Source organism: Corapipo altera, unplaced genomic scaffold (genome assembly GCF_003945725.1).
Source record: "Corapipo altera isolate COAL_440 unplaced genomic scaffold, ASM394572v1 271, whole genome shotgun sequence".
NCBI lineage: Eukaryota > Metazoa > Chordata > Aves > Passeriformes > Pipridae > Corapipo > Corapipo altera.
The window spans coordinates 3,424,232-3,447,688 of NW_020884935.1; the positions used below are offsets into that span (position 1 = coordinate 3,424,232).

At 47.9% G+C, this 23,457-nt stretch overlaps 2 protein-coding genes across 8 annotated transcripts in view; both read right to left on the bottom strand.

The window, feature by feature from the left end:
- SYNRG (synergin gamma) overlaps positions 1-9,173 on the bottom strand; it is a 40,549-nt gene extending 31,376 nt beyond the window's left edge. For 5 of the 7 annotated variants that reach the window (XM_027660445.1, XM_027660444.1, XM_027660443.1 and 2 more), the window contains exons 1-6: positions 7,121-7,215; positions 5,087-5,127; positions 3,637-3,755; positions 1,325-1,455; positions 945-1,050; positions 219-330 (exon numbers count right to left, since the gene is read on the bottom strand). In XM_027660445.1, coding sequence (XP_027516246.1) covers positions 219-330; positions 945-1,050; positions 1,325-1,455; positions 3,637-3,755; positions 5,087-5,127; positions 7,121-7,200 — 589 coding nt within the window. In that variant the 5' untranslated portion in view covers positions 7,201-7,215. Of the gene's footprint in view, positions 1-218; positions 331-944; positions 1,051-1,324; positions 1,456-3,636; positions 3,756-5,086; positions 5,128-7,120; positions 7,216-9,102 lie in introns of those variants that run through there. The other 2 variants (XM_027660446.1, XM_027660440.1) reach the window with 1 other exon arrangement.
- Positions 9,174-10,076: 903 nt separating this feature from the next.
- DDX52 (DExD-box helicase 52) lies at positions 10,077-16,928 on the bottom strand. Its single transcript, XM_027660438.1, has 15 exons — positions 16,806-16,928; positions 16,444-16,672; positions 15,695-15,825; positions 15,297-15,482; positions 14,905-15,048; positions 14,008-14,119; positions 13,646-13,718; positions 13,362-13,565; positions 12,870-12,960; positions 12,565-12,687; positions 12,181-12,331; positions 11,730-11,805; positions 11,424-11,495; positions 11,029-11,121; positions 10,077-10,741 (listed from the first exon to the last, which is right to left on the bottom strand). The coding sequence occupies exons 1-15, from the start codon at positions 16,890-16,892 to the stop codon at positions 10,654-10,656; spliced, it is 1,860 nt and encodes a 619-aa protein (XP_027516239.1). The 5' UTR covers positions 16,893-16,928; the 3' UTR covers positions 10,077-10,653.
- Between the last annotated feature and the right edge of the window lie 6,529 nt (positions 16,929-23,457).

The following is a 23,457-nucleotide window of genomic DNA, read 5'->3' on the forward strand; positions in this document are numbered from 1 at the left end:
AAGATTTTGAGCCTTTCAATAAAGGCTGATATTTAATATTTCACCCTCATACCCTGAACAAGCCAGCAGTTACTAGAATGGCACTTGATTTTACAAAACAGTTAATCCACTCACTTTGTACCACCGAATAAAAACACTTTTTGGAATCAGTTCCCCCTGCTGAGGATTTCAAACGCTGGAGTTTTATGTTCAGTTGGAAGATGAGGAAAATTACAAACCTGGCTTTTTTGGATGTGCTGCTGGTGTTGGGTGCATTTTAGCGTCTCTAGAAAAACCATCTAAATTTCCTTTAATGGCTTCCAAGGCATCATCTCTGCTTTTTTCACCCGTCTGAAACACCATAGAAAACATTTTGAAAAATTCACAGAATTGCTCAGTTTTATTTCAAAACCCCATTTCTTCAGTACTGGAATTAGCAGTACTTGCTGTTAGATTAAGCCCTTCTTTTCCAGCACCGCCCTCCTGAAGCATAACAACACTAACTCCCAGATTTAGAAGGCATTTATTTTACAGACTACACCACCACAGGGTTTCTGAGTCTCTAGACAAAGCTTTATGCACAAGAACAATATAAACTTTAATCAGCTGTCTGTATTTTTTCAGGTAAGAACCTTCAGGCTCATTGCAAGAGACCAAAACTTCGGACAAAGTTAACAAACACATAACCAAACATTCTCTCTTCTAGAAACTCAATCTGTTCCCAAACGCTACACACCAGGTTGGTTTAATTTTCCAAAAGCTGATTTCATTTTCAACACCAGACTTTGTTTCCATTACACCAAGAGTGTGTGAAGGACTGACTCCTCCAGATGCTTTCCAAAATGTAATCTGGTGTCTCACGTAAGCTCCCCACTGATTTGCTTGTTGGAAGAGACCATCCCATCAAAAGCCATTAAAAAAAAAATCCTGTAGAGGGTAACATTCCAGTTATTTTCTGGACATACCTTGGGTTTCACACTGCTCAGGAGTCTCAGCTTTTGTTTCTGCTCTTCAAACTGCCGCCGTTTTCTTTCTTCTTCCAAGAATTTCTGCTGGTGCTCAAACCTCTTCCTGAGGGAGAACGATTTTTTTTAGAAAATCTGAAAATAATTTTTATGACAATTTCCATGGCAGGTTTCTGCCTGATTTCTCCATTTCTTCAGTCTCAAATTCACATGCCTTGGTGCACGTGTCCCTACTTCTTCTCAGAGCTGGACAACCACTACAGAGTTCAAAGGCAAAATTCAACAATATCCTACAGCCCTAAATGGGCACTGCTCCAGAGAGACTACATCTTCCCCTTAAACAAGACAGATTTCCCAAGAGTCAGTAAAGTGCCACTTACTGCTGTTCCTCTGCAAACTGCTTCTGCATGTCAGGGGTGTACTGGGGGGCAGCTGGGCGCATTCCCAGGAAAGATGCCTGTCCCATGTACGGCATCCCAGCCGCTGGCATCGGCCCCAAGGGCATCCCACCCTGCAACAACAGAAGGAATACAACCTTTTCAAATCCAGGATTTTTGGGTTTTTAATAGAAAAAGCCAAACCCCTGGCAATTCCACCCTGGGAAACTGCGAACTGGGCCGAGCAGGTGAAATTCCGAGCACAAAGAAGAGTCAAAGCTGAGCAGAGTCTGAGCACAGAGCAGCTGCCCTGAACCAGGCACTGGGCCCTCAGTAGATGGCACTCTTCCTCTCCATAAGGACTTACAGCCTTAAAGGATTTGGGAAGACAGGACAGTCAAAAATCAGGACTTCAAATCCATACAACCTACACCCAGAGCAGGAAGGCTGCAGCCATCCTACATCATTCTGTACCACACTTCGGGGTTTTCTTGGCATTTTTGTTTCCTATTCTAAGTGATTTCATAATACTTTTAAATTGCCTGCTGGAGGGCACACTCCTACCAACCATGGATGCTGGAAAACGTGGTCTAGTCACTTCCCAAACAGATTATCCAGGGAACCAAGGGAGGGAGACAATATATGACAAGAGCCGAGAGGAACCTTGTCTGAATAAACTGCATCAGAAACATTCACTGGGAAACATATTCTGGGACATTTAGAGCAGCAAAGCTGCCTAAGATAGAAGAAGCCAGAAAATAATTTACTTTTCTTACCATTTGTTTTGTATTTGGTTTCAGAACACGTAAGGAGAAAACAAAAGTTGTTTATTATTTTTAGACCAGCTCTCATAAAAACATCTTCCTACTATAAATTTCACAAAAATAAGGTAATAAATTTCAGGTGGGGGTGGAAAGGGAGTGCAAGAAGATGGCAAAACACAATAAATTCTGTTTGTGACATAGCAATCTGGCTACAAAGCCAGGCCAAGACACTAAATTTCAGCAAAGCTCAAATTTGTACATAAGCACATATGGTACTAAATAGAAAACAAAGGATTACAAGACAGAAAACACAGTATTAGCTGCTCATATTTCATTCTTATTCCTCAATTAGCAACAGCAGCACTAAAGACAAAGTTACTTCAAGGAAAAAGAAGAATGAGACTGAAACAGGAAGTTGGATAAATGGGAAAACCAGTCACGTGAGCACATTGAAGAGATTCCTCCTCCCTAGAACAAGGTACTTAAAAATATCATGATTTGTCCCCTCCACTCAGGAGATTTGATTCTATTAACTCCAGCATTTGGGTTACAAAGGGATGAAACAATTCAGTGAAGTGGTCATGATCCATCAGACTGTGCACACAGTCACCCCTCAGCAGCTTAGAAAGGTCTCATGTAAAACACTGCATGACACCATCAAACCAGAGAAGAGAAGAAAAAGCACGAAGGAAAATTAAAAAGACAGGAGAGATCCACTGTGGGAGGTTTGAATACTGGTTACTGAACAATTCCCTACCATTACTAACCCCACCTGGGTGTAGGTGGCATCTGGGAGCTTTTCAACACATCGCTGATGCTTTTGTTTCCTTCCCTGCTCAGACCAGGCTTCTCTGATCACACTTGGGTGTCACAACACATACACTGACATCAAAGTTCAGATTCTGACATCTTTGAGTGGGCTGAAACCTCCCAGTTACCTTAAATACTATGATGCTGTCCTTGCACTACACCCTCATCTCTCTCGACTCTACAACAGTGAGTAATGTGTGCCAAACTCCCCCACTCTCTGTGCAGATCCCAAAGAAACCTGGAGAAATCTCTAACTTGTCAGAAATACATTCAAAGGGAATACTACAGAATAGGATGGCCCACGACACACTAACACCCAGGCTTCAGTTTCCAGCCAAGTTCCAAACCTTACCCCCACTGCAGCTGGGAGAGGACCAGCTGCCACCCCTCAGCCAAGCACCAAGGCATCCCATTTTTTTTGGAGAGGGACTTTTCACAAGGGCATGTGGTGACAGGACAAGGGGGACTGGCCTTAAACCGACAGAGAGTAGGTTTGAATGGGATATTAGGAACAAATCCTTCCCTGGGAGGGTGGGGAGGCCCTGGCACAGGTTGCCCAGAGAAGCTGTGGCTGCCCCATCCCTGAAGTGTCCAAGGCCAGGTTGGACAGGGTTGGAGCAACCTGGGATAGTGGGAGGTGTCCCTGCCCATGGCAGGGGGGATAACAGGATGATCTTTAAGGTCCCTTCCAGCTCAAACCAGTCTGTGACTGATTTCAGTCCACATTTCATTGCCAGGCACCTGCATGGTCATGGGTCCAGGAGGCATCTGAGAACCATAATTCATTCCCATCATCCCTGGCATGTTGGTCTGCATGACAGGAACCATTGGAAATCCTTGCTGTTGCATAGGAATCATCCCTGTAATGAAACATTAAACAAGGTGAGAGTCCAGTCAGTGTTAAAGCTTTCCCCTCACCCCTTCCCTGCCTCCCTAATATGTTTTTGGTTTTTTTTTGTTTACTGGACCAGCAAAGGAAAGGAAAAAGCTCTGGGCTGCTGGACTGCTTAAAAATAAAAAGAATAAAATTTACTACACTGCAGGCAGCCAGAGAATTTCCTTAGTTTAGATACTGGTCAGTCTGCAGAGAAAAATATTACAGGGCTTTCACAGTAACTAAGCTGATGAATTCTCCCACCATCCTAAGGATTCTCTGTGGGCTTCTTCCCATGTGATTTTTGGAAGGGTCATTTCCAATTAACGAGATTTAATTAACCAGGTTGACTGGTGCTGGTAATTCCCATTTCTCTTGAAAGGGAAAATTTACAAACTGGCAGCTTTTGAAGATAAAGGGAAATAAAACCACCCTTGCACAAGGCAACTTCACACTCTGACCCAGCTGGATAACTTGTCTGCAGGTTAATTAGTCCACTGCAGGTTAATTAGCCCACCACATATATTAGAATGGTAACAGTATTTGTCAGTAAAAGCTAAAATTCTGCAAAATTGGACAAATCAAGCTGGCATACATTAATTCACGGAATAAAGCCAAGTGGATTATGGTCCAGTATTTTCCTATCTTGGCAGACAACACACATTTGTTACCAGCACACCATGAGATAATTATAACTGTGCACAACTGAACATCACACGCAAAAACACTCCAGGAGGGAGTGACACAGGCAGGAATAATCCATAAATCAGTCCCTGAGAATTTTACATGAAAACTCTCTGTCTTCCCCACAAGTTCTCTCTGTATTTTCCGCTAATTAAACAAACAGAGTGCATCAGGAATGAGAACAAAGGTAATTTAAGGCTGAGGCTCTCCTATTGTATTAATACTTTCCACACAGGTTGTGACTCTTGTCCCAGGGTCTTGCTGTGCTTTGTAAATATTTACCAGGTCTTGCAACACCCACACAATATGGGTATACACAGCTGGGAGATGGAGCAGAAAGAGGTGAAATACCACGCTCAAAATAACATAAAAAAATCTTAAAGGCAAATTCAGGTTAAGAGGGGAGGTGCAGTTTTCCTAGACCTTTAATCTAGATTCTGATGACACACAGGAAGTTTTATCAACAGACAGTCATCTTACCAGAGCTGAATTCAAGGGGAAAACCAGCTTGGATTGACCAGGAGTTCAATTAATAATCACACTTCTGAGCATCCCTGCAGAACTGCTTTAAGCTGTTAGATGTATCTAAACAAAGTAAAAACTCTGTGCTCAAAATGTGAAGTTGATACTTACCTTGAGGGGGGCCCAAACCACCTGCGACAGGAAACATGAAGCTGGGGGAGGAAAACAAGAGTGTGTTAAAGTGTCATTTTAGTGCAAATAGAAATGACTGAAAATCCACCTCGATTTGCACGTCAGCACCATCACCAGGAGCCTCCCAAGGTCTGGGCAGCACTTTGCCCTGCTCCTGCAGGTCTCACAGAACCCAACCCCTCCACTGGGCAGAAGTCCTCCCTCGCTGGGATCCCCCAAAGCTCTGGAGGGTCCCACCAGCACCGTCAGTGCTGCCTCGGGCTGGGAAGCCAAGAAAAACAGATCTTATCCACCCAGCAGCACTGGAAGGGCTTTGACTCATCAACATCCCCCCCAGGAGTTTCGCTGCCCACGCAGGTTGGGAACAGGTCAGTTTGCTGGTGTAGGCTAAGGCAGGATGAATAAGCATCTCCCTTTGCAAGAGTCTGACTCAGCAGGACCACTGACTGCACCAGACAACAGTTCTCAGCTGCCTGGGAATAGTTTTCAGGAGAGAAACCACCCATCCAACCCATTACCTCTACCTTTACACCAAATATCACAACATACTGGAGTTTCTATTTTCTCAGTTACCCAATTACAACAAAAACAGCACCTTGGAGAAATTACTCATTCACATATCAAGGGTCAAGTGCACCTGGAGGAAGAACCATTAAGATTTCAACTGAAATCCTAATGGAAACTGCTCTCCCTCGCTTTCAAAACAGCTGCCAAACAGCAAAAAGATCTGGTTTAAAATTCTCATTTGCAAGCAACTCGCAGAAACCCACGTCAGCAGCAATTTCCCAAACAAGAACCTCACTCAGTGTCCCAGGCAGTTATTACTTCAAAGTACCATGGAAAAGAAACACACTTATAGATATTCAATGTTCAGTTCTGAGGGTGGATGTGAAAGGAGCTGCCTAAGAGTACAGGAGAAAATGCCATCAGAAATGGCTGCAGAAGTTCTGAAAGCCAACCTGCTTTATAAATATAAAAGACCTGTGTAATATGAGCACTAAGATAAAATAGGGAATTTTAATTATGCATTTATCCAGGAGCAGATTGCAGCTCCCCACTGCACAGACAGCAGGTCACATGGTCACCAAGACAACTCATTCACTCTTCACTTCATCCTCTTACCAGGATCATCTTCATCCTGAAGCTTCTTCTTCAGCCCTGACCACCATGTGCTGATTTCTCCTTCCACAACTAACACACCCCCCCGTGCTTTCCAACGGGCCCAATCCTGCCATCCCCAACCCCCTCCACTTTGGGTTCTCCCCCTGAAGCACCACATAGACTCAGGTTACCTCAGCCCCAAACACGAGCAGGGCTCAGTTCACACCACACCCAAGGTCTGTTCCACTGACCAGTGGTCACTGTAATCCCCTGCTTGGCACACAACATCAACAGCACGAAGACAAACAGCTGAACACCACAGAGGGGCCCATCACTGAACCTGGGGGCTGTTTTCTCCACTCAGAGGCTGGAGTTGGTGAAGTAGCTGGATTTTGCCTGTGTTCAGTGTCAGTACAAAGTGCCTCCTTGGCAATACAGCCCCATAAACAAGCTGAGATGTGCAGAGCTTCTGTCATAAGACAGATCTGCAATTTTAGGCACCTTAAACTACACCATTCTTAGTTTAGTCAGAATAACGAAATATTAGAAGTCATTTTTGAAAAGCTCACAAGTATGAAGAAGGGTTCTAAGCTTCAGGTTCTCCCTTCTTGCTAGGGAATTAAGGTTTTCCCTTCTTGCTGGAGAACCTGGGCAACAAGAATTCTTCCAAATCAGCAAATCTAATGTAAACTGAACAAGCCTAGCAAGGTACCACTGCTTGCTGGAGCAAATAAAGGCCAAACTATTAAATATTTATCCCTTTCCACAGAGCTCCTGGTTTATTTATAAGTCTCTGTTGAAAAAAAAAAAAATAGAAACAATCAACAAAAAAAGCCCTCAGCTAATTAGAGGGCAGTGGAAGAGGAGCTAGTTCAAAGCAGCAAAGCAAGCTCCAGCAGCACAGCTCTGAACCTGCTGCTGGGATCCAGCATGGATCTCACTCCAGGATTCAGCTGTGCAACTGCCAACACCAGCCACACCTGCAGGTCCATTAAACCCCATCCAAGCAACAGGAATGTATTAATGAACTCCTCTTTGGAGATGCAAAAGTGCCCAGAGCCACCAGGTAAAGCAGCTGGTTCTCACTGCTGAGGGAGCCAGAGAAGGCTCCGTCCCCAGACTGACTTGGGAGCGAGGGCTGGATGTGATACCCTGCACAAATGTAATAAACAGAAGGAAAACAAAGCCATCACCCTACAACAGACCTCTTAAACTAGTAATATAAACCTCTAAACTCCTATTAGATGAGTATTTTAAATATGGAGCTTAAAACTCACAAAAAATCCCAAACCAAACAACCAACAGCTTCAGACAAAACGCAGGAGCACGGGGAGAAGAAACTCCTTTTCTGTACTCAAATTTCACTACAACAGGTCCAAACCACACAGAACGTTTTCCCATCTACAAGTGGATTTTTAAAACCCCTTAATTCCCAAGCAGCACAACTCCATCGACACAACACAGACTGTCAGAGAATTTTTGAGTGGCAGAAATGCACAAAAATTGAAGGAACCCACACAGACAGGGAACAGAACTTTTTCTCTACCTCCAGACTTCATCCTCAAATAAATCAAAATACCAACAATGGGAAACGATGATTTTTAAAATCCTTTTATTTTGCAGAACCTATATTCCACTGACAACATTTTTGTTATTTTACTACAAGAATACTGAGGAGGCAATGTGGCTGTAAGAGGTTCATCTCCTTGCAAGAATTATTTCAGATTTATTCGTGGGGAAACAAGCCCCATGAGACAGCCTCCCATCCTTCCCACAGCACACACAGGCAGGTGCATACACCTCAGCTTTTCTCTTCCCCAGTATTCCAGACCCTTGGATGGTTCTTCCCAAAGCAGAGCATCAGCCTGGCTCAGACAGGTGATGGGGACACCCCGGACCTGTGCCTATGGATGAAGGTCACCCCAGAGCAGACCTCCCCTCCTCACATTCCCCATAACACAGACAAAACCATGGGCTTCACATATCCAAGACAACTCAGTGAACTTAACTGTCAAATGCAGAATTTCCTCAGTCTCCCTAGAAGTAGGACAAGAGATAAATAGCATGCAAGAACCTACATTAAAAAAAAATTACTAAGTCTGCAAAGGTGGTGAAATCCAGCTTCCTAATCTTTCCAGAGACACAACTGACATATCTTTTGACACTGGTTCTTTCTCCTCAGTCCTTCCTCCTGCTGAGGTGCCCTTTGTGGGATGGAGGGGACAAGGGAACTCCTGACTGAGGCACCATCCCACAGGCCTTCCCGGTGACAATAAAAACATCTGTCCCTGCTGACAGCCACCCACCCACCACTGGGGGAACCCCCAAATCCCTTCCTGCCCCAATATCTGAGATTGCAGCTGCAGAGCCTGATGGCAATTAGGGCGCACCTGCCCCAGCCTGGACATGCTGAAGGATCAAGTGGGTCCCCAAAATGTCAGTAAATTTCAGCAAAATGTAGAGCCAACGTGGCTGCACTCCCCACATCACACCTGGGACCCCTACATCCCACCCAGGACCCCACACACCCCTCCTGGGACCTGCACACTCCACCTGAGACCCCATATACCCCACCCAGGAGCCCACGTATTCCACTTGGGACCACCACTCTCCATCCAGGATCTCACATACCCCTCCTGGGTCCCCCACGCCCCGCCCAGGACCTCGCACACCTCAGCAGAGACCTCACGTACCTCACCTGAGACCCGGGACCCCCCCACACCCCCCGGGCCGTGAGCCCCGTGCCCTCACATCCCCCCGCACCCCGAGCCCCCCACCCCGGCCGTCCCCCCCTCACCTCCACCCTCTCATCGCCCCCCAGCTCCCGCCATCTCAGTGTCCCCTCATCCCCTCCTCTATACAGCCCCTCACTCGCACCCCCCGTCACCACCGACCTGGCGGCCCCGGCCGCTCCGCCGCCCGCCCCGCCGGCGCCCCCCGCGCCGGGCCCGGGCCGCAGCGCCATCTTCGCGCTCGGCCCCGCCGTCTGTCACCGGAGCGGCGGCGGCGGCTTCCGGGGCCGGCCCGGACAAGCACCGCCCACGGGCCCGGACCCTCCGTGCCACAGCCCTCAGTGCCTCCGATTCACAACCTCTCAGTCCCACAGCCCCTCCGTGCCACAGCCCTCAGTGCCTCTGATCCACAGCCCCTCCGTGCCACAGCCCTCAGTGCCTCGGCTCCACAGCCCCTCCGTCCCACAGCCCTCAGTGCCTCTGATCCTCACTGCCTCTGATCCACAGCCCTCCCGTCCCACAGCCCTCAGTGCCTCGGCTCCACAGCCCCTCCGTCCCACAGCCCCTCGGTTCCTCAGCCCTGCGGGTCCTCGGTTACACGCGGCGCCCGGGGATGGCCTGGAGGGGATGAGGGGCCCCGGGTTCCCCTCAGGAACGCCGCTTTCCTGTAGCCAAACCAGGTAGATAAAAAAGGAGAGGACAAGGAGGAGGCGTCCCCTGGGGTGAGCTGGGGGCTTGTTACAAGAGCAGGGAGTGACAGGACAAGGGGGAATGGATTCACACTGACAGAGGGCAGGGAGGGGATATTGGGAAGAAATCCTTCCCTGGGAGGGTGGGGAGGCCCTGGCACAGGTTGCCCAGAGAAGCTGTGGCTGCCCCATCCCTGCAAGTGTCCAAGGCCAGGTTGGACGGGACTTGGAGCAACCTGGGATAGTGGGAGGTGTCCCTGCCCATGGCAGGGGGTAGGACTGGATGGGCTTTAAGGTCCCTTCCAACCCAAACAATTTTGTGATTCTGACACGACTAAAGTGGACTGAGAACACACTGAGCAGATGAAGACATAGAAAACATCTGAGATGGGGCCTTCTTGCCTGCAGACTTGTCCCATTGGGGCTGTATAGACAAGCAAATCTCTGTATTATCTTATGACCCTGTTTATTCTGGCTTGAGGCTCAATTATGAAACAGTACAAAAGTACCTGAGTTTACAGACATGTAAATTTCAAAATGATTTTACAGAAGAAAAAAGTAGGAAGAGCAAGGTTTTACTTTGAAGTGGGTTTGGTTTGGTTTTCCTGAAGTGCCCAGGGAAGTCTCTGACAGCTGCGTTTATCAAACCTGACAGTAAACACTGTGTGTTTCCTGCCTCAGAATCTTCTGGAAGTCTAACAAACATATTAGGGGCGATCTGAACACAGAACTGACAGTATTTCCAAGGAGCAATACACAACTGTGTGCAAGTAACACAAAGTGATGCTATTTTTGAACTATTGTCAGAAACACAAGGCATGCACTGCACGAGCACACGCTTCAGCTTCTATAAGAAGCATCCAGGAATCCTCCCCTGGCATTGCAGTAGAGACTTTCTTGCATGTAAACCTCCATCCTCACCCAGAAGGAAACACAAGAAATATTTTTCTCTCTTCACCATTGCTGTCATCTTCATTCTTCTGTTCCAGCACAGAGGTGTCAGCCCCTACTCACCAGTCTGAATTCAGCTTCCTGAAACAGTCTGTAATTTACTGCCCTGTTTGTCTTCTTTAACTTTCTTCTTTTCCTTAATATTTTCCTTTGTAGTTTTCCTACAAAAAAAACACATCAGAGACCATGACACCTGAACACAACAAATGAAGTATATCACAGCAGTTTTTATTGTGTTTGTGCAGCTGAACATAAATCCTTCATCACCAACGCTCCTAAGTGGGTAATAAATCCAATTTTCAGTAGACAGATATTGACACTAAAACTTCATCACTAAAATCACTACGACTTTTCATCCAAACAAGTTATCTGTTATTTTGGAGGAATTTTCTGGGCCTTTTCTGGATAAACAGCATCTCTTACCTCCTCTTGAGAAGAAAGTACTTACATTTTTCTTTTGCCTTTTTTCAAGAAGCACTTTGGGGTTGTACAAATGGATTCTCTTGTCAAAGGTTTCTTAATGAATTTCTTCTTTTGTTTGCTGAGAACAACATTTAGTGAAGAAGGATTAAATTACTTTAAAGGGCAAAAATTATCCAAACTAAATAAAACAGATAATGAAAACCTTTTCCTGGCTGAAAGGGATTTATGGGTGTGAAAATATTTTCAGTGTTGTTTACACCAAGATTAGATCAGCTACATCGTCTCGAAGACATTCACAGAAACTTTATTTTAATATAAGTCTTATATATATATATGTTTCTAGTTTTAGAAACTTAATAGCTATTAAAAGCTATTAAGGAACACTAATTAAAAAACTGGTGAACTACTCAAAGAACATACCTTTGCAGCTTGGGCAAGTGTTTTATGTAGTCTGGCACAGGACAGCCAGCTCGCTGGATAACGTTGGCTATACTGGAAAGGAGAGGAGGGAAGAGATCAGCTCCAATGCTGGACAAGTGATAAGGATGTTCTGTGGAAAACAGCAATCCTGACAACTGGCTGTTTTGTTGTTGGGTCTTTTGTTTTGTTGGTTTTTTTTTTTTAAAGCAAGAAATAAAGACACGAGTGAGTCTGAAGTACACTGAGGTGTGTGGGACCAGACACAACCACCCCACACAAACCATGTCTGCTCTATTTCCAATTTACCTCCGTAATAAAGGTTTATCATCTTCTGTAAAGAAAGTGACTGCTTTTCCTCTGTGCCCTGCTCTTCCAGTACGACCTGGCAAACACAAATGATGCAAGATTTTACTTTAAATTCATCTCCCTTTATTCCTCCTCACAGCCCCAGCCTCCTGATGCGTGTTCATATACTGAGCAGATGTTCATATACCAAGCAGCCAATCCCCAAAGATTCTTCCTACTGAAAGCACAAGTATGTCTAAAACATCTAAATACTTAAGGTTCATAGAAGAGTGGCAAAAAGTAATGCAATTTTATTGAAAGTTGAGCCCAGAAACAAATTGCTCAAGCAATGCAGAAATTTGTGCTGCAGCACAGAGCTTTGGTTTTGTGAGTTTTGCTCATGCACAAGAGCATCTACATGAAAGATCTGGGAAACAGGAAAAAAGAGATAGTTTTGTGAGCAATCCCTCACCTATCCTGTGGATGTATTCCACTGCACTCGTTGGCAAGTCATAATTGATGACCATATTCACTCCTTTGAAGTCAATCCCTCGAGCCAGCAAGGCCGAGCAGATGAGCACCCAGATCTTCCCAGCTCTGAAACTGTGCACTACCTTATCCCTCTAGGAAAAGAACAGAAAAGATATTTGGAAACAACAAATAACCCAATCAGCAATTTGAGAAAGGAGGTGAACTTGTTTCCTCGAAGTCATCATGATGTTAAGGAATAAAACTAAACCTCTAAACAAAAAACTGCAGGACTTTGCTGCCAAAGTTACCTGGAGTCACTTTGCAACAGTCTTGCTTTGACCTTTCTTTCTAAAGCATTTTTTGAAAAGTAATTAAATCCTCCTACCTGTTGCTGAGTCTTGTCTGCATGGATGACATCCACATTGATGCCTTCATAAATGAGCTCATGGAAAAGCTCTTTAGCCCTCTCAATAGACTGTACAAAAACAAGGACTGGAGGAGCAAAACCCTGCAAAGAGTAAGTTTATCTCAGGTTCAAGAGTCCTTTTTCCTTGCAGAAACTGAGACACAGATTTGGCCAATGGTTTAACACGTGCCAGAGAAGTCTCTGAGCTGGGAAATTAGGAGTTTCTGACAGAGCACACAGCTCAGTTCAGCAGGAAGCAGAATGTGCTCAGTCTCTCCAAATACCTTTTTAACAAGCTCCCTCATTGCTGTTAGCTTTCCTGTCTCAGATCCAACAAACAGCAGCTCTTGTTCTACTGTCTCTGCTGCAGAGTTTCTGAAATCAGAAATCCAACAGAAATGTGCTCCCATTAGTGTTTTTATATAGATATATATATATAAATAAATACATCTTTTACATATTAATATCTACAAAATCCATAAAATATTACCTGGCGAATGAGAAATGCTGCACAACAAAATTATTTCACCAGTGCACACTCCTAAGATTAACATTTATTTGATGATAAAGCAATTGGCAAAAGGAAAAGAACAACTCATTTCAGCATGAGATGTGAGAAAGATCTGTGTGCCTACACAATTCTTTTCTGGAGACACAAAACCTGCAGTACTGTGACTAACAACATCCCTAAAACCGAGCAGGCTGACGACACAAAGAAAAATTTCCCAGGAAATAAAAAAGAACTGGAGAAAGTCCAAGTCCACCTGCACACCCACCTTGCCCCAACAGACACAAGGACAACGCTGTCCAGGCTGAGCTTGCACCACTCCTCCACGTCGTGGGCAAAGGTGGCACTGAACAGGGCCCTCCTCACCAGGGGGGAGGTACATCCCAGGAAGATGGAGGCCAGCTGCTCCCGGAATCCCGACTTCCCATCCTCAAACAGCTTGTCTGACTCGTCCACCACCAGCCACTCCACACTGGGAACAGGGAGGTTTGCTTTTCAGTACAGCCACCACTTCTGAGTGGCAAAGCCAGATTTGGGACAGACTATCCCTACCTGCTCAAGTCTATTGCTGGAGGATCTTCTTTCAGCAAATAAATGAGTCTGTTGGGAGTGGTAACCAGAATATCTATGAAAAGAAAAGAAAAAAATGCAAAATATTGAAAAAGACACCGAACAAACCAGTCTCACAGGGCCCTGAGAAACACCAGTTCCAATCCAATCTGCTAGAGGTAGAGTTTAACAGAGTCCAGGTCAGGCTCACTTCCCATCTCTCCCCTGCCACTCTCAGAGCATTGCACAACAGATCACACACCCTGAGTGTCACTAACCATCTCCTTAAAACCACACAGCCCAAAGAGAAAGGTCAGTGACATTTCTGACATTTTTAGAAGCACTTCAGTCGTTAAAACAGTTACCAAATTTCTTGGAAGACTTGGGCCCAAACTTCTTGGCTGCTTCAGCTGCCTTGTGGATCATGTGTATCCTGAAGCCTGTGCCCTCTGCCAGCTTCACCAGCTCCCGGTGGGTCTGAAAAGGCAGCAGAGGTGGATTTTCAAACTGAGCTGAAGAGCTTTTCTGACCAAAAAAAATCACAGAATCATGGAATGGTTTGTGTTGAAGGAGATCCTAAAGATAGTCGAGACCATGGGCAGGGGCACCTTCCACTAGCCCAGGTTGCTCCAAGCCCTGTCCAACCTGGCCTTGGACACTTGCAGGGATGAGGCAGCCACAGCTTCTCTGGGCAGCCTAATCCTGAAGATACAGCTTCAAACATCACCCTGATTTCAGTGTTAGGAGAAATCTCTCTAGTTTTCTTAGCATAATAAAATGCAGCTCCCTAACATGCATTATTCCCTTCAAAGTTCTCACAGGTCTCAATATGTAGCTCCTAAAAGTCCCCTCTGCCATTTGAATAAAAACTGCCCAATGTTGTCCTTTTCATTTCATTTTAATAACACAACTTCAATATAAAGCTATTCCTTGAAATTCTGTGTTTGGGACAAACAGATAAACCTCTTGTAGCAATCTCAAGTAGGAAAGGAGGTTTTAAGAGCACCTGAGCATTGGGCAGTTTAAAATATGATCAAAGAATCTCGAGCCTCTAATCTAATCATTTAGATTAGACTCAGATAGTAGATATGTACCTACTCCACAGAAGTCAAAGGACTTAAAAGAAACATTTAAATTATCTTTTTTCTGATATCTGAGGGTAATAAAGGAAAAAAAATATTTACCAAGCTGCTATTTTACTGATTCTGAGGGAAAACTTTGAAGTACATCAATTTGACAAGACCTTTCCCCCCAACACACACCTGGCTGGCAAGTTCTCGGGTCGGTGATATGATCACAGCCCTGAATCCTTTGTTCCTGGGTTGTTTCAGATGTGTTAAGAGAGGGATACAAAATGCCAGTGTTTTTCCAGACCCAGTAGGAGCTGAAGCCAGAAGCTCCCGACCCTGTAAGAAAAACAAGGGGGTTGTATTTCACCAGGGTAAAAAAAAGGAACAAAAATCACATTCCCAGAAATCCCAACGGTGCAAACTGACCCAAAAATACCTCAGGAAATGCACATTCCAGAACTACTGCAATGGCTAAGTTCTGAACTCTGATGCAGTTGATTTATCTCTAAACCTGCCCCAAACACTGCCCCAATCCCAAATTTTGCCAGAATCCCTGAAACAAAGCACAGTCCCAGAGAACTCACGTGCAGCATGACGGGAATCGCCTGCATCTGGATTGGAGTGGGGACATGGAACCCTGCAGCCCGGATGTTCTCCATGATTTTAGGGTGCACCTTGTACTCCTCCTGAAGCTGGTCAAAGGTGGCAATCGGGTCAGGGAGATCTGTTCCCTGAATATTGATCCTGTGCTGATTCCTGAAGCGATTTATCTAAAAGGCAAAAGACAAACTCTTTCTTTTTTCCTTGACACCATTAAACTAAATCTGGATTCACCTTCTGGTTCTTTACCCCACACTCAGTCACCCTCCTCCCAAGAGGAAATAAATAAATGAATTAACTGAGTAAATGAACCTCAGTTTCCAGATAAAACAGCCACAGAACCCCAAGAATCTGTTTCTACATCAGAATTCCCTGCTCCCACCTTTTCTCTCCTCAAACGTTCAAGCTTCTCTGCAGTAGGTTTTTTGTCTTTTGCCTCTTCAAGTTTTGCTTCCAGAGAGGACATCCACTTTATTCCATTGTTTTCTGACAGCTCTGGCATTGATGCTGCTCCTGCAAGTTCCAAACAAATTGATATTTCCATTAGTAAAATCCAGACAAAAGTTATTTGGAGACAAAGAACATCTCAAACCCTGTTTTCTCTCATTCTCAGTAAAATTAACAAAGACTCCAAAAGGATGACAACCACATCCTCCTTCAGTGTCAGCACTGAATCTTGGCCCAGTTATTTGATCAGCTCTGACCCAGACCAGCCAAGGAACCCAGAAGCATTTTTTACTCTGGTAAAATGATCTACAGAACCTGCAGACTTAAAATAAACTGAAACAAGGAAGAAATATGAACTTCATCAGGGTATTCATCAGTGATAGGACATGAGGGAATGGCTCTAAGCTGAAGGAATGTAGGTTTAGATGGGATATTGGGATAAAACCCTTCCCTGTGAGGGTGGTGAGGCCCTGGCACAGGCTGCCCAGAGAAGCTGTGGCTGCCCCATCCCTGCAAGTGTCCAAGGCCAGGTTGGACGGGGCTTGGAGCAACCTGGGCTAGTGGAAGGTGTCCCTGCCCGTGGCAGAGAGTGGCATGGATGGGCTTTAAGATCCCTTCCCACCCAAACCATTCCGGGACTCCGTGATGATTCTGCCCGGGATACACGTGTGTGCATAAAAATACCTCGCGCCTTTTTCTTTTTTCTTTTCCCCTCACTGCTTTCTGCCGTTCTTTTCCTCTTTCCCGCCGCCTCTCCATCGTTTTTCCCTGCTCCATCCTTCTGCTGCTTCACCTCCTCTCCGGCCCCCGTGAGCCCCCAGCCCTCCTCGGCAGACCCCCGAGGGGCTCCCTCCTTATTCCCGAAGAAGTCGAGGCTCTCCAGGGAGACGCTGCCGCGGTTTTCCCTGACCACCTGCGGGAGAAGCGGGACGAGGCTGAGCCTCCATGTGCAGCCCCCGCGGGCGGCGGGGGCGGCGCTCCGGAGCCTGAACCGCGCAGGGGCCGTTCCTCGAGCCCGCCGCGGCCTCCCCGCGGTGCCCCCTCACCCCGAAGCGCCGCGCGTCGCCCCCGAAGCGCCGCAGGTCGAAGCGGGCCCCGGCGCCCAGGCGGCGGAACAGCTCGTGGGTCTCCATGCTGCCCTCCCGGCATCCCCCGCGCGCCCGCCGGAACCGGGGAGCACTTCCGGTCCAGCTGCCATGGCAACCGCCCTGCGCGTGCCGTGGCGACGCGTTGCCATGGCAACGGTGGTCAGGCTTCGCTAGGCCGCGGCGGGCCTGAGCCCGCGGGAGAGGCCGCAGCGACATGGGCACGGCTGAAGCCACAGCGCGAGGGGGGAAAGCGAGGATTCCTCCCCCTTGTGTGCCTGTCACTCCCTCCGATCTGCCCCTTCCATCTCTGCTGCAGTCCCGGCGGCTGGAAGGGATTTGACCGGAGGATGTTGTTGCTCAACTGCTTTGCTTAATCCTTGATTTATAGTAATACAATCCAGCCTCACAACTGTGCCTGAAGAAAGAAACCCTTGAGGCCATGACAGGAGCAACCCAGTAACTAGTGCAGCTGCTCAAGCCACTCAAGAGAGTTTGCCCAGATTAAGATCAGAATTTACTTAATTCATGTATTTCTTCATTATGATAAACTGTGAGATCCAATAGTGCAGGTAAATCTATCAGATCAAAAAATACAGATATTTTTTTCCTGGTTGTTCTTGAAGTAAAACAAACAGAAACCCCATTAAGCAGCAACAAAAACTATAGAACGTAATAAAGATCTCAAGGGCTAAAGGTTTACATTGCTGAAATCCAAGAGCTCTAAGACATATAGGCAATGGCTGTTCCTCCTGTAACATTCACTACTTTAATAACAAACTCTGAAATGAAAAATTGGGTAAACCTGATCCTCCCCTCCTCCCCTCTCTGTCTGATTTATAGTGCTTTCTCTTTGCCAAACTTTTAACTTCCCAGCAGAAGTGGGAGCAGCCACACAGAGCCCTGGGTGCAGAGCACCACAGTGGTGACAATTCCCCTGTTTGTGTCCCCAGTGGTGTATTTACAGTGAATAAAGACCCAACTCCGCATCCTTCATGCTGTTCCCAGGCTGAGGCTCCTGCTTTTCTGCCGGGAGAAGTGATTGTGGTTGCTGTGAGAGGATGGGGAAGAATGTGGAGGCATTTGTGTAACAAAGAACTATAAATCATCTCCAGTATCCATCACTCACCAAGGGATGCTGTCGGCAGACTCAAGAGTGAGGAAACGGGGAATATTCTCTTCATCAGGCGACTGGGAAATCCCTTTGTGTAAGGAGGGAGCAGCTCTGCTTCCGAGGAGGCAGCACTGGGCACTGGGTGGGCAAAGAGCTGTGTGCCAGGAGTGAAACACCATAGAATCATGGAATATCCTGAGCTGGAAGGGACACACAGGGATCATCCAGTCCAATTCCTAGCCCTCCATCTCTACTACAGCAAACAAGAAACATCCACCTGTTCCAGCTAAAAGAGAAGCATCAATCCCCCCAGACACAGCCACACTCAGGAGGGGTGGCAGCATTTATTGCACCAGCTCGTGTCTTTATTTTAACCCCCTCACCTGGTTGTACGTGCAGAGGAACACGGCCCTTCCACACACCAGGGCTGGATGAAGGTATGTCAGAGCAGGGAAGTGCTGGCCCGTGTGCCTGGAGCTGCTGGCAGGATGCCTGGAGGCTGGACTGGGATGTGGGGGAGAGCCCAGGCTCCTGGTTTCATTTGTTATCCTTGCAGAGAGTCTCTGGGACCACAGAAGATGATGAACAGCCAGGTACACTCCTGACCCCAGTGCAGCCCTGCCCTCCAGGGGCTCAGGGACCTCCGTGGTGGTGCAGAGCAGCACAGCTGAGATGTGGTGTTCTCATCCTCAGGCTGTGCCCGACACATGGAGCCGAAATAAAACCCTGTAAGATGGCAAAGCAAATTAGCTGAGCACATTTGTTCCATCATGTGGACACCCAGATCAAAGATCCCTACCTGCAGCCGTGGGCTCCCCTCCCGAAAAAGCCCAGCTAAGCCAATCCCTTCCCTGTGTGTGTTCGTTTGTTCCACAGGTGTGAGGCAGGAATTACAGGGCAGCGGGACTCGTGCACATCTGCCCCCCGTGTCCTGCCCTCCTGCTACATCATCATCACTAATATGCACATAACAGTCAATTAGCCTGGCTGGGAGCACTGGTGACCTCTGATCCCTGCTGTGTCCCCCGATCCATTACCAGCCCTCAGCCCCGGCTCTCAGTATGAATTGATGTAGCCCCCATTCTCTTGCGGCACAGAAACATGCGTCCTCATTCATCTGTCCACTTCCACTTTCTGTTCCTTTGTCCTCCCCTTCTGTTCCCTGTGTCGCTTAACCTGGTCACCACTTCTTGACCCCACATCCTCGTCCCTCCCGAGGGTGTTGTAATCCCGACCACTAGCAAAAAAACTTTTACTTTTTTTCCCCTTTACTCACATCTTATTTAGCAAAAAATGGTTTCCAGCAGTGTGGGAGCTTTGATCCCCTATTTAAGAAATCCTTGCAATGTTTTTTTAAAGACTTTCTTTCTAAGGCAAATGAATTCTTCATAAAGGGGGAAATGGTGTGCTGGTTGGGCTCTGTTCATCTGAGGAAGACAAATGATCTGTTTTATTACTTGAAAAGCATAACAGTTGAGTGTGTAGATTTGTGATTTATCTGTAATTAAGATTCCATTTGAGCAGCATATTAATTACAGAGAGAAGAATTAATTTTGCTGAATAGAAAAGTAAAACCAAAGTTCCTTGAGTTAGAAGGTAACATAGAATGCCTGAGGTTCAGGGTTTGTGTGGCTCTGCATTACACCTACACTGGGACAGGACAACTCTAGGGGTTTTTTTGACTTTCAAGTTTTGTCCCTGGGTCAGAGAAATAAAGTCCAGGGGGTCAGAGCCTTCTCCCTGCCACTGCTGGTGGCTCCCACAGCACTCCCGCTCTGGCTCTCCTGAGCCCATTGTGCTGCTCCTTTGCCCCAGGGCTGCACCAGGACCTGCCAGGCTCCCACCACCTGCAGCAGGGGGAAAGGACCTTCCAGGATTAAATGAAGGTGCTCCCTGTGCCAGCCAAGCCCTGCAGCCCCTGGGAACATCAACCCTGAGCTTTTATTTACCCGTTTACCCGTGTGCTACAGCCCGTGGCTCAGACTGTTCACACCAGGTGTTTAACCTGACCACACGCAGTGAAACCAGACTCCTTCCTTCCTCCAAGTGTCCGTCCCTAGTCCCCAGAGGACCCAGGGTGGTGTCTCGCCCATCTCCTCCGTGTGGGAGATCTCGTCACATTCACGGGGGAAGGAAAATGAGAGACTTGGGCGTCTGCCTGTGAGGGACCTTTAGGGAGCAGATGGTGTGAGCAGCTCAGGAGGTTTGCTGGGACTGCTGTGGTGGGTGTGCAGGGATGGACCTGCTGGTACTCCCAGGTGGAGAGGTAGCCCTGGCTCATCCCTATGGGATGTGGAGCACTGCACACATTGGCCTGTCATGGCAGAGGGTCGGGATATCAGGATATCAAGGCTCCCTGGTGAGCCCCAGATTTGCAGGTCCCTTGGCTGCTGGGGGAGGCCAGTGCAGGGCAGTGCAGCAGCAGGTGTGGAAACCACGGCACCTGGAGCTGCAGGAGCAATCAGAGATGCACTGGAGCAGGCAGAGAGGTTTTCTCTGGACACTGAGTGCATTTTAAAGTGTTTGTCCACGGTGCATTGGTTCAGGACAGTAAACTCTTACAGCGCTATTCTGCTGGTCTTTATGGCTCACAACTCTGCCCCCATCACATTTTCATGGACTTGTGAAGACCTCCTGTGAGCACATCATGGACACCCCATGGCAGCAGGAGACAGGATCAACACCACACCCCCTGGCACAGGGATTCCTCCAGCTCCTTGTACCTGCTCCCGCAGCCAGACCGCAGCGGGGAGCTGGCAGAGCCTGCAAACAGCCTGGCCTCCCAACACAAGCACTTTCTGCATTCCTCTGTGTACTCCTCAAACTCCGCCACCAGCCCAACCGAATCCTCTCAAAGGCTTCAAAGGGCAGAGCCTGTTTGCTGTCCGCAGGGAATGACAATGCTTTCCCTTTTGACCTGTCGCGCAGGACGGCACCGCCGGGCAGCCATGCGCGGGATGCACCGGTGGGGAGCACAGCCCCAGCCTCTGCACAGCCCCACACCACTGCTGCTGCTTTTCCTGCTGAGATTTCCAGCAGATCCAGCCATCTGGCTGGACTGGCAGAACGAGTCTGGAAAGCCCGCTCGTTGAGCCGGTGCTGTTGCGCAACTGTGTGTTACCCGTGTGCTCACACCAAGGGTACTCATAAAGCTGCTGGAGTTGCTCCTTGTACTTCGGTGAGTTTGGAAAGGCCGGTGCCTTCCTGGCCAGCAGGACATCTGCTCCCCCACAGGGGTTACCTGGGACTTCCTCAGCAATCCATGTTGGCTGCCGGACGATGTGAGCCGGCCTGGCTGCAGCCCAGCCAGCACCAGAGCCCTGGGATGGCGGTGGGGTCCCAGTACTGCCCTGGCAGTGAGGTCTTCACCCTCACCAGGCTGCTGTCAAGCACCTGGGGACAGGGGCCTCAGCACCAGGTGCCCCAGAGCTCGGCCAGCAGCCAGCACAGTGTTCCCCCCAGAGGGGGTTTCCCTGGCTCTGTTCCTCCCGCAGTGACGGAGGTGACACGCGCCACAGAGCCCCAGTCCCCAGGCACGGCTGCAGCCCCCGCCGAGGGCTCCTGCTCATGGTTTGATAAAGCCCTAGCATGGCCCCTGGGGCACGTGGAGAGGGTGGCTCAGCTGGTTTTGACCCAGTGACTTCACTGGCAGCACTGAGGGTGCTGCAGCACAAGCAGGAGGCAGTCAGGGCATGGGATTTACCCACCAGGCAGGTGTCACCGGCTGTGCGCAACTCTGGAGGTAAAGGAGAGGTCATGCTCCTGCCCAGCCCTCCCACATCCACCTTCACACCTCTCAGAGCTTCCCCATGCCCTTCCCCTGACCCACAGCCTGTGCAGAGATCCACTACAGCCCTGACCCTCACTGTTACCCCCTGGCCTTGGCAATGCTGGGATTTTGGGGGATTTTTCCTTTACTCACACCTGCACTTCAAATTAAATGCAGCCCTGTCCCTTTGCCCTGCCAGGAAGGAGCCTGCAGCTCACATGAAGACAGGCTGCTAAAGCCTCGTGGCAGCCTGTGGATCCTCACGTGCAAGGAATTCCCTTATAAGCAGCTTTGAACTGTAAAACAATCACTTGGCTCTGTAAAACTGTATTGGCCATAAATGAACTTTGTCATGGCTCTGCTGGTTTCTTTGCTCCATAACAACTGCATCACGCGCAAACACAACGTGCCCAACAACAACAGGAGGAAAAAAATACCTTCCAGGAGCCTCATTTGACATGGCACTGTATTTTCCATCAACTTAATGAGGTAGCCAGGGAACCTTCAGGAGCAAACACCCCACCCAGGGCTTCTCCAAGCAGGGTGAGGTCTGGCCAGCAACAGCCCAAGCCCATCTGCTGCAGAGGCTGCTCTGGAAAGTAGTTTTGGGTGGTATTTACCACCCAGAAAGGTTTTCTCAGCCAGAGGGTTAAATCCAAATCAGGGGATCCTTTCTCCCCATGAAGGGATGTGTAGCACCCACAACATCCTTAGCAATCCACGGGGCTTTCTCCCTTTCCATCTCCTGCCATTCAGGGTGAGTGACAGCACAAAACACACCGTTGGGCAACTTCATAAATTCACAAAAGTGAATTTGGGAAAGTACCATCTGTTCTTAATCATTTGTTGTACTCACGTTATCGGCTTTATCCTGTCTGCTTTATCACACTCTGCTCCAGTCACCTGCTCCACCTGTGTCTTTGGATGGATCCTATGCCCTTTTCCCCAATTTTCTTTTGGCTCGGTCCCCATTCCTTCACCAGGTCCCTCTATGGTGGGGTCAAATCTCAAAGTCTCCTTTTCCAAGGTTTCCACCTACCTTCCCTGTAGAGCTTTCTGGAGAGCAGCACTGATCCTGAACCACTTACCAAGAGTGCTTCACACATAGTTTTCACACCCTGAGCTCCACCCTTTCAGCCTGTGACTCTCTTAAACCTGGTGCAGGAATCAAACCCCAGAAGGCAGCACTCCCCTGGGGCATCAGCTCAGCTACAGCAGGTTATCTGCACTCAGGGGCTTTGGAAAGGACTTGCTGAGCAGGAAAGTGCCAAGGGGATCTCAGAATAAAACACACATCTTGTCTCTCCAACTTTTGCTAAAAGAGAGCATCACTTCCACGTCTGCCTGAAAGGGACTGAGCAGTCTTCATGACTCCAGTTTTTGTCTGGGGCAGCTAAAATTCACAAACATACTCCATGGGAATGTTTTTATCGGGGTGTCCTGCTCCAGCTGTAAGGGTGACCACCAGATTTCTGCCTGAGAACCTTTCCCACAGCAGCCCACACTAAACTTCTGAAAAAAATGGGTGCCAAACCAAAACCAGCCATTTTTGAAGGCATTTTTAAACCCACACCTGCCCTGCACTGTATCTTCAGCAGGGTTCCACCCTTTCCCACTGCTGTGCTCTGAGTCACTCAGCTCTGTTACCTCTTCACAATCAAAGATCTTCAAAAGCTTTTCACATCCTCTTGCCTGCCCCTCGTGCTTTACTGACCACGAGCTCAGCATCC

Coding starts and splice junctions, on each gene's coding strand:
- DDX52 (XM_027660438.1), bottom strand. CDS start 16,892: ATGGAGACCCACGAGCTGTTCCGCCGCCTGGGCGCCGGGGCCCGCTTC. Junction 15,826..16,443: donor AAAAAAGAAAAAGGCGCGAG/GTATTTTTATGC, acceptor TGGAACTTGCAG/GAGCAGCATCAATGCCAGAG. Junction 13,719..14,007: donor CAAGTCTTCCAAGAAATTTG/GTAACTGTTTTA, acceptor TTCTTTTCATAG/ATATTCTGGTTACCACTCCC.